The sequence below is a fragment of the Bos indicus genome, chromosome 2 (genome assembly GCF_029378745.1).
Source record: "Bos indicus isolate NIAB-ARS_2022 breed Sahiwal x Tharparkar chromosome 2, NIAB-ARS_B.indTharparkar_mat_pri_1.0, whole genome shotgun sequence".
NCBI lineage: Eukaryota > Metazoa > Chordata > Mammalia > Artiodactyla > Bovidae > Bos > Bos indicus.
In genome coordinates, this window is record NC_091761.1 from 95,215,228 (window position 1) to 95,226,025 (window position 10,798).

The following is a 10,798-nucleotide window of genomic DNA, read 5'->3' on the forward strand; positions in this document are numbered from 1 at the left end:
TATTTGCCATGAAGTGATGGGGCCAGATGACATGATCTTAGTTTTTAATGTGGAATTTTAAGCCAGCTTCTTCACTCTCCCTTTTCACTTTCATCAAGGATCTCTTTAGGAATTGGTATAAAGAAAAGTCAGAGAATTATCCTTGCAGATATTTTTTACAACATGAGGGCAGAACAAAACAAACATTTTCTTCTCATCAAGGCATTTTCATGTTTCTGAATCTGAACAGACTCAATAGATTGGAAGCAAATAGAAATAAGGATGGATAAGAGCAGTCTGGTTAAAAACCAAATGACAAAGGTTCAGATTCGGTGGCTGTGTGTGTGATCTTGGAAAAATTGCTCTCTCGGCTTTAGTTTTCTCTTTTTTTAAAAAATGTGGCTCAACATAATACCATCTTATCAGGAGGTTGTCGTGGGGATTCAATGAGATGTATCAACTTGAAAAATATTCACAACCTAAAAGTTGAGGATTATGTTTTATTCGGTGAGAATTTTTAGGACTTCAAGCTTGGGAGACAGTGTATGAAGTGACCTTGAGAGAGCTACTCTGAGCAGGTGAGGGGGAAAGCCAGGTTTATGTAGAGTTTCGCAATAAATAGCAGGTGGTCTGAAGGTCAAAAATTATTGTTAATGAAAGAAAACAGATATACCAAGATAAGGAATTTAACCCTTTCTATGTATGGGAAGATGCAAGAGTCTGGACTGAAACCATTCCTTTGATATGCACCTCAGCTATCTGGGGCCAGTATTGTCTGTTTTTCACCTCCTGAACTTCCTTGGGGCTCACTGCAGAGAGTGGCTGCATTTTGATGGCTGCTAGATGGCAAGTATTCTTCTCCTTCCCGAGTTCCCCCAGGGCTCAGCTCACACTGAAGGGCTGCAATTGGTGATGACTATGAGGTCGGCCCTGGGATTTCTTTGGAAGGAATGATGCTAAAGCTGAAACTCCAGTACTTTGGCCACCTCATGCGAAGAGTTGACTCACTGGAAAAGACTCTGATGCTGGGAGGGATTGGGGGCAAGAGGAGAAGGGGACGACAGAGGATGGCTGGATGGCATCACTGACTCGACGGACATGAGTCTGAGTGAACTCCGGGAGTTGGTGATGGACAGGGAGGCCTGGCGTGCTGCGATTCATGGGGTCGCAAAGAGTTGGACACGACTGAGAGACTGATCTGATCTGATGATATCCTTGTTTACTGATATGGCAGGAAATATCCCATTTCTCAGATGTCTCACAGGAGGGGCTGAGCACAGTGCCCAGCATGGAAAAGGTACTCTGTTGATGGTCCTTATTATTACTGGTGAAGACAACTGACTGAAAATAGCTGTTTTTCTATCCTTGCAAAATAGCTCTAGAGAGACTCATGCCAGTAAAACAGCAAGAGAGACACTTAGGACAATAAGACTATGACAGAGGCTGACCCTGGAACCCAAGAACTGGTTCCCAAGCATTCGTTTCAGGGGCCCCAAAAATTTAAGTGAAAGATTGCTGAAAATGCTTTTCCTTTTTGCATCTTCCTTCCCCAGCCACATAAGCAGGGAGTTTGTTTCTAAATCTGAACATCAGCCCTCCTGCCTTTCTGTGCTCCTCCTTAAATGACATTTAACCAGGACAAACTTAGACAAGCAAAGGCAAGCCTTGATTCCACCCACAGATGCCCTGAGTAAGAGTGAATCCTCGCAACCCACCCCCCGATCTCAACCCCCACCCAAGTTGGTGCTAAATGGAGACCATGATGCCTTCCTTGGGGTTTCCTGTATATTTCAGGTATCGGTGCATCTCACAACTGTGAAAGTTTAACGTTTTGTGGAACAGGACCCATGTCTGAACCAGAGACGAAAGCTGTTTCCAGCTTTATCGAGAGCAAGAAGGAGAACATTGCCTGCTTCCTGACCATGCACTCTTATGGACAGCTCATTCTCGTGCCTTATGGCTACACCAAAAATAAATCAAATAACCATGAGGAATTGGTAAGCCCATACACAGTGCCGGAGCCCTGAGAGGCCTCAGTAGGACTCTGCCTTCCTTTACCCCCTCGTTTCCTTTAATAGGATTTTGGCTCCAGCCCTGCTTTTGTTCCCTCTGCTTTTCCTTATTTTCTTTCTCCCGCTTTTCTCACCTTGCCAGACGCCTGCTGGGAAGACTTCAGGTTAAATGCTGCTTTACCTACGTTAATTAACTACCTGTTTCGAAAAGTGTCAAGTTGGGAGACATCTTAGGTATTCGTGTATAATATAAATGAGATGATTATGTTAATAATCTGTAGGAATGTGCTTTCATTTCTGTAAATTCTCTTGAAGCTCAGTTCAGCAATTATAGCTTCTGAACCGTGCTTTAAAGAACTTGCCAGCTGTTAGTGGAATATGGCATATCTAAAATAACATGGCTAAATAATATCTGCTCTCTTCTCTGCTCAACACAATGCTTTATTTCCCTCTGAACTCTGCCTCTAGTTTTTGCCTAGGAATATTTGTAAGGGGAAGTGCCAGTGGAATTCAAACCGGGGCAGGGAAATTCTGCTTTGTCTTATCTGGGGTCCTTTTCTGAAGCTCTGTTTACCCAAGCCCTGATGGGCAGAATTGCTGGAAAGTACTGGGCTCTTGCCCTTTTGTGAACCTGAGAACAATAGACATAAGTCAAAGAAAGGGTCAATTTAGAATTGTTGTAGTATTTGTTATCTTTTCCTAAAATTTATTTTTTCAACTTTTAATTGTGGTAGAATCGATATAAAATTTACTATCTTAACCATTTTTAGGTAGACAGGTCAGTAGTTACATATATTCACATTATTGTGCAACCAATCTTCAAAACTTTCACCTTGCATCATCAAATATCTCTACCTGTCAAACAACAACTCTGGACCCACCCACCTTGTCTCTGGCACCCACCCTTCTACTCTCTGCCTCCTGAGTTTGACTACTCTAGGTAGCTCATATAAGTGGAATCTTACAGCACCTGTCCTTTTGGTAACTGGATTATTTCACTTAGCATAATATCTTCAAGCTTCATACACGTTGTACCATGTATCAGAAGTTCTTTTTTCAAGGCTAAATAATATTCCATTGTATGTATGTACCACATTTTCTTTACCCATTCATCAATCAATGGGCAATTGAATTGTTTCCATCTTTTACCTATTGCAAATAATGCAGCTATGAACACAAGTGTACAAATATCTCCTTGAGACCCTGCTTTCCATTCAGAATCTGCCCGCAATGCAGGAGACACAGGAGATACATTTTCGATCCCTGGATCAGGAAGATCCCCTGGAGGAGAAAATGGCAACCTTCTCTAGTATTCTTGCCTGGAAAACTCCATGGACAGAGGAGCCTGGCAGGCTACAATCCATGGGGTCGCAAAGAGTCAGACATGACTGAGCACATGGCACATCCAGAAGTAGAACTGCTGAATCGTGTTGTAATTCTATCTTCAACTTTTTGAGGAATCATCATTTCCAGAGCAAGTACACCATTTTCCATTCCCTCCAATAGTGAATAAGAGTTCCAATTTCTCCACATTTTCACCAACACTTGTTATTTTCTGTATACCCTTTAAAAATATTTTTTAAACAAGTTTCTCATTATCAACAAATGCTGGGCTGGACAGGGGCCTGGCTTGCTCTGTTCTTAAGATCACAGAAGGTGGGTGGCCTATTGACTCTGTCATTTCCTCTTGTCTCTCTCCCCCTGGAACATCACTTATAAAACACATGTCTGGGCACTAAAAGAAAAACCACTATAGATCTTTGCTGAGGGGAATACCTCCTCCAGGAGTCAAAAATATCCAATAGTACCCAAGTGTCTTTCCACAGTTGTTTTTGGGCATTTGTACTACCTGATTATTTTGTACAAGGTAGAAATAACATTTACCTAGAACTTTAAAAATTACAAGGAGATTTTATGGCCCTTATCTGATCCTCATGACAATATAGTAAGCTCACTTTGGAGATGCAGAAGTTAAGACCTTGAGTTAATAGTATTTCTAAAATCCCTGTAGATGGTAAATGGTGGAGTCTGGGTTGGAGCTCACGTCTTCAGATTCCAAGCGTCACATTTATCAGGCCACCAGACACTGCCTCTCCTCTCCATGTAAGAAGGGTCTGCAACTTCTGGAAGCTGTCATTGACTTTGATGCCTGGGCCACTGTGTCCTATATTCTCCTCATTTCTGTACCCCAGAAATTCTATTTCTTCAGTAATGTACTGAAACAGGGATTTCAGTCAAGAAGCCCAGACCCCTCCTTATCTCCCAGTTCCTGTGATATTTGCCATTGTTGTTGTTGTTCAGTCGCTCAGTTGTTTCTGACTCTTTGTGACCCCATGGATGACTCCAGGCTTCCCCGTCCTTCACTATCTCCCAGAGTTTGCTCAAACTCATGTCCATTGAGTCAATGATACTATCCAACCATCTCGCCATGCGTGTTTGATTTCTGCTTAAAGGATTCTATGACAAATACAAATGAACCACCACAGACAGGCCATTATAGATCTTTGATGGGACAGGTCTTCTACCAGCAAAAAAAAAAAAAAAGAGGCTCATATATCCCAGTATTTTTCTAGGTAATTTCATTCCCTTTTTTAGTCCAGGAAAACAGATACTACATCGCCATGTTGCAAGGTTTGCATTCAAAGGTCACAGGGTCTTGGGCTACTGAGGGCTGTCTCCTTAGAACCCTCTGACCACAGAGTGAGTACTGACTTTACCACTAATGGAAGGTGGAACTCTAAGATGAGAATTACTGGCAATCCTTAATACTCTATGTAGAGATTGAAAAATTGAATTGACAAAGATTGCTTCAATTCTGTGTCTCTTACAGTATCAGGTGTTGAAAAGTTAGCATAACATTCATCACTAAGACTTCTCCATAAAAAGACTGAAAATGTTACCACCATGTGTCAAACTCATTGAAGCTAGTTAGCAGTGTTTTTAGGTTCTCAGTGGTAAGCTTTGATAGAGCACACAAAGACAGAATCACACCAACTGTTTCAGGAGTTTTCCATTTCTGGTATATTTACAACCACCAGAGACTAGTAATTAATCTCTATGTATTTACAAAATGAAAAATTTGTATAAATCATGATAAATATTATACTGCGTGATAGACAACTTGGCAATCACTAAGTAGGGGAAATAGAACTATATATAGCCTCATTCGAAACTTCTCTGGAAATTAGAATAGCTATAAGAAGTCTAATGTTTCAAATGCTGACATTCTTTCCATCTGAACTCTTTCCACATCAACCCCTGTATCCCATTCCAAGCTCTATCCTCCCACACAGATGCCAGGGCCTTAATCAATCTTGTTGAGTACTTGCCCGTGAATATATGCCTATAGGAAACTTTCTGGGCCCAGGAAAGAAGTTATTAAGCATGCATGAGGTCTTTAACAATGTAAATTACACACTACTAGCAAAGAGATTTTTTATTATTTTGACTAGAAGGAACCTTAAGGCTGAGAAGAAGGATAGCAGAGAAATTGGCTCTCTATGGCCTTGCAGTATAGTGTTGAAAGGAGGCAGAAATCACAAGTTCTTTTGTCAAGAAAGAAAAGGAAACTGGAAAGACTCTTTCCCACCCAATAGGCAGGATTTAAGGAGAGGGAACTATATAAAATTAAGTTTGGCCATAAGAAGAAAGAATCTTGATCTGGAGTGAGTTTCAAGAAATAAAAAATGAGTGCAAGAACCTATCTGAATAGAAAATATAGCCTGGAGCTGCTTCATGCAAACCAAATAACGGTTAAGACCCCACATGGACAAGTTAGCAGAGTTTCATTCAAAGAAATACAGATACACATGGGAATTAAGAATAATTAAAAGCAATTTATATCTCTACTAGAGACTCCCAAAGAACTAGACAAAGGAGTGAGCTGCTAAATTTTAGCAACTCTTTCTCCAGGGTGCGTGTTTTAATTTCACTCACACACGGCAACTATTCTGAATCCTTCCTTTCTCTCTACTCTTCTTTCTGATTTCCTTAATGGATTTTTTCTCTCCAGAAATCCCCTCCCTGACTCTCTTCTCCTTCTTATAATTTCCTCTTCTTTCTGCAGACAGCTCTTGTACCCCTTTCCAGAGGCTTCTCTGGTGGCTCAGTGGTAAAGAACCTGCCTGCCCAATGAAGGAGACAAGTGTCCAATCCCCGGGTCAGGGAGATCCCCTGGAGAAGGAAATGGCAATCCACTCCAGTATTCTTGCCTGGGAAATCCCATGGACAGAGGAGCCTGGTGGGTCACAAAGAGTCATATATGATTTAGCGATTGAATAACAAAAACAACAACTTCTTTCCAGTGTAAGTGATTAAAACCAGATTTATTCCTTGCACTTATTTAACCCTTCCTACCCATCATTTCAGTTCTGGACACAGGAACAGGAACTAGGAACCAGGAACTAGGGCAGATGTATAATCTTTCAGGAAGAGAGAGAGAATGTAAAACTCAGTAGTGAGTGGAGAGGAGGCAAAAAGCTTGCAAATATGTTCAATTTAAAGTTCTAAGTCCTACCACTGTTGCATGGAACCCTCCCACCACTTATTACCTCTCCTGCTTTTCGTTTTGAATGTCACTGTGCCTAAATCCACTCTACCCAAAGACCACACTGTCACACATTAGGATTCAGTGGGGCAGTACAGGAGCAGGAAAAAAAAACAAAAAAAAACAAAAACAGAATCTAAAATAAGATCTGTCACTGATCAAGGGAAGAAGTCGGGAACTGATGCTCCTGAAAGTGTAGTCTGGCTGCCCTAAGGGGTGAAGGAATGGTGGATCCAGGCAGGTGGTGGCTAAGGGGATTTTCATGGTGTCTTGTGTAGAACCCAAGGGGAAGTAGTGGTGTAAGTCATCAGGTGGCTAGAATATAGCACTAGGGAATCTAGGGTGGGGAATACTTAGACTGTCCATAGGGTATGAAAGGAGATTTATTGCATGGTCAATAAACATAGCCAATACAGTTAGACTTCAGTTAGTGTTTCTGATCTCAGGAAAGGGTCTTCAGAGAGCAAGGCTGAGACCTTAGACATCATCTAGTTCTGAAGGGTTTCCAGTGCAGTCAGGTGACATGGTGATAGGTACAGAGAAGGGTGTCATTTCCTGTTCTGAAAATCTATGAGCTTGTGAAAGATAAATATCAAATACCTTTAAAGAAAAATAAGAGGGAAGCAATAAGAGGAGTATGAAGAAAGGGCTATGTAAGAAAAAAAAAAGTGAGGAGATATAATCTAGTCACGGTACTCAAGAGAACTTGGCATTTGAGAAGGTTTTGAGGTGGTGCAGAATTTCAACAAAGAAATGAGACATCCCAGGTAGAGGGCATATCTTAAGAAAAGGCAGAGAGGCTGAAGAACATGGGGCACATCTGGGGAACTGTGGGAGAACTGGAGTTTGACTATAATCTAGGGTAGGATCAAGAAAATATGATGCTGGAAAGGTGGGTTAGGTCCTTATTGTAGAGAATCTTAAATACTACACTGAGCAGTGTACCCTAACGCAGTGGGAAACCAAGAGTCAGTGAGGGTTTTCAGCAGGACCATGATCACAGTCCTGCTCTACAAAAGCTCACCCTGAAGTCAGAAGATCCGCTGGGATTAAGGATTGGTAAGAGGAAGGAAAACTTATTAGAAGATGACAACAGTCCATTTCAGAGTTAATAAAACTGAAATAGAGTGATGATGTTAGAAATGCAACTTGGTCATTATTTGAGAGAAGAGTCAAAGATGATTGTCGGAATTTACATATGGGGCACGTGATAAGACAGAATGATGAAAATCAAAACAGCCTTATTAGTGGAGGAAATGATGAAACTGGATTTGAGTATGTTGAGTCTGAAGTATCAGCAGATGACCCAGGTATAGGTGTTCAGTGGGAAGTTAGAAAGATAGTCTGGAACTCAGAGGATGGATTTGGACAAAATAGCAAACACTCTGGATTGTTAGATTTATTTTTAACACCAGATATCTGTCTCTGCATTTCCCACCTACAGATCCAAGTTGGACAGAAGGCAGCAAATGCATTGAAAGCAAAGCATGGAACCAATTATAGAGTTGGATCGAGTGCAGATATTTTATGTAAGTATCTTTTTTTTTTTAACTTCTTCAATAGTATCTAAGGCACAAAAGAAATCAGTGGACTTTGGAGTGGGGTGTGGTGGACAGGATAAAAGTGTTCCATGGATCAACAGGAAGTTGTACAAATCAAAATGATCAAGGATAAAAGGCAGGCTGTACAAATCCAGAATTGTGTTCTCTAGGGATAAGGTGCAAGCTAACTAAAAGTAAAAAATACACTGGTTCAGATCAGTACTCCCTCTGGCTTCAGTTATAAAGAGCTAGCCATGAGAAGGTACAGGAGTTAATAGGAAAGACCGTTTCCAGTGATCCTTGATCAGTTGATTTAGTTCCCAGAGGACTATCAGGTTAAGAAAGCAAAAGAGGTGGGGCTTGGAGTTTTTTTTAAAAAAACAATTTACTTGAAAGAACAGTGCATTGCTTTCCCAATCCCCAGCTACCACCCCCTCCAAACACTGAAGAACCAACAAGATGTATTCTCCGAATATTTTTCCTATAGGTCATTTTGTTTCTGTCCTTGATATGTCAGTTGACTCTTACTGTCTAATATCAGATTGTCTTTTCTTTGATTCAGCTGAGAAATTTTAACCAAACCTCTGTTAGGTGCCAGGCATAATGCCAGGTATCGTGGGGATGGTAAGTGGAGACAAAAGCCGAAAATATCAAAGAGAGGAAGAAGGCAGCTGTCCATAGATCCTAATATGAAAGAGTTGATTTTGCTAGGCTGAACCTTTAGTCCCTTAAATGTCCCTATAGAAATCTATCTTTTCCAAGGGTAACTTCTAACTCTGCCTCCATGTTTTATTTGTAGATGCTACATCAGGATCCTCAAGAGACTGGGCTCGGGACATTGGGATCCCCTTTTCATACACATTTGAACTGAGGGACAATGGTACCTATGGATTTGTCCTGCCAGAAACTCAGATTCAGGCCACTTGTGAGGAAACCATGGAGGCTGTGCTTTCAGTCCTAGATGATGTATATGAGAAGTACTGGTACACAAACAGTGCCAGAAAGGCAAAATCTACTGCTCTGGTGCTGGGCTTGCTGATGTCCTTCATGTCTCTTCTCTAAGTGCATCCTACCCAGACCTGCTCGGCCCCAGTGACATGGATATGGCTGCCCAACAGGTGCTTTTGCAACTATGGAGAAATCAAATAATTTAACTAGAAATACTTTCAATAAAGATGAATCATCTTTGTATTTTCATGTTTGTTCTGCTGTAGATGATTTTTATTAATTCTAAAAGAGTATAATATTAGTTATTGGTACAGTAATGCTACAAGTGAAAGTCACTCAGTTGGGTCCAACCCTTTGCAACCCCATGGACTATACAGTCCATGGAATTCTCCAGGCCAGAATACTGGAGTGGGCAGCCTTTCCCTTCTCCAGGGGATCTTCCCAACCCAGGGATCAAACCCAGGTCTCCTGCATTGCAGGCAGATTCTTCACCAGCTGCTGCTACTGCTAAGTCACTTTGGTCGTGTCCGACTCTGTGCGACCCCATAGACGTCAGCCCACCAGGCTCCCCCGTCCCTGGGATTCTCCAGGCAAGAACACTGGAGTGGGTTGCCATTTCCTTCTCCAATGCAGGAAAGTGAAAAGTGAGAGTGAAGTCGCTCAGTCCTGTCTGACTCTTAGCGACACCATGGACTGCAGCCCACCAGGCTCCTTCGTCCATGGGATTTTCCAGGCAAGAGTACTGGAGTGGGTAGCCACTGCCTTCTCCAACCAGCTACCACTCTACAATTCAGTGGCTCACACAGCTATAGGTCATCTAGGAAGTTCTGATCTTGCCTGTGCTCACAGAAACTGATCTGTGGTCAGTTTCAAGGCGGCTGCCTTAGGGTCTGGAAAATTTTTTCCCATCTAAATTCTTTGAAAATGTTGCTTGTGCCTTTGACCCAAGTTTACTCTTAATTTTGTGTAACTGTGTTAGTAGCAGCAGTCAGAAGATAAAGTTATATAATTTCTCTATAGCTGTTGCTTGTTTTACTTATTTACTTAATATTTTACTTATTAAAAAAATTTTTTTTGAGAATCTACGAGGTACATTTTGCTAGGCTCTGGGTTTACAATGGTGAATAAAGCAGACATGGTCCCTGTTCTCATAGAATTTCTGTTCCAATGGGTGAGATTGACTGGAATGGACAGTATTGCTTACCAGGCAAATCTCCTTTCTGGAGAGCCATTATAATCAAGAACACAAATATATAAACTAACCATAGCAGCTTGTAACAGGGGCTAGGAAAGAAATTAAAAGTAAGTAGAGAGGTAAGTAAGGGCCAGATTTTATGTTTCCAGGTACACAGCCATTTAATGGTGCCATCTTGTCTGTGACACTTTACATGCTCTTCAGGTAGCACCTATGACTGTCATTTCCTATGTATCTCTATGTGACACCTTGAAATGATGCTAAGCACTTGTCAGGCTTTGAACAAATGTTGTCACTGTGACCGAGTGACAAGGCATCCTTGGGTGTTCAGTCACCCATTTCTGAATTTCCTTGTTGATCACAGTCACAATATACTTCTTGGTTGTAACCCTTTTATTGCCTTTCTTTGTGCTTCTTATTTTTTTGTGTTTTGCCAGTGTGTGGCTGATAAGGGTCAGAAAGGAAAATGTCAGGGGCAGAGGGGCTTAATGAATCAGAGAACAGCTATTTACATAAAAATGCCAGCTTCACAATTGTGGCATTGTCAGGGAGCAAATGGTTGGGTTTCATCAATGGT

The 10,798-nt window shown here is 41.4% G+C and overlaps 1 protein-coding gene across 1 annotated transcript in view; it reads left to right on the forward strand.

Annotated features, from left to right (window-relative positions):
• Positions 1–9,203, forward strand: part of CPO (carboxypeptidase O) — a 31,896-nt gene extending 22,693 nt beyond the window's left edge. The window contains exons 7-9 of the mRNA XM_019985392.2: positions 1,774–1,976; positions 7,982–8,066; positions 8,878–9,203. Of these exons, the coding sequence (XP_019840951.2) occupies positions 1,774–1,976; positions 7,982–8,066; positions 8,878–9,140 (551 nt within the window). The 3' untranslated portion in view covers positions 9,141–9,203. The remainder of the gene's footprint in view (positions 1–1,773; positions 1,977–7,981; positions 8,067–8,877) is intronic.
• Positions 9,204–10,798: the final 1,595 nt, after the last annotated feature.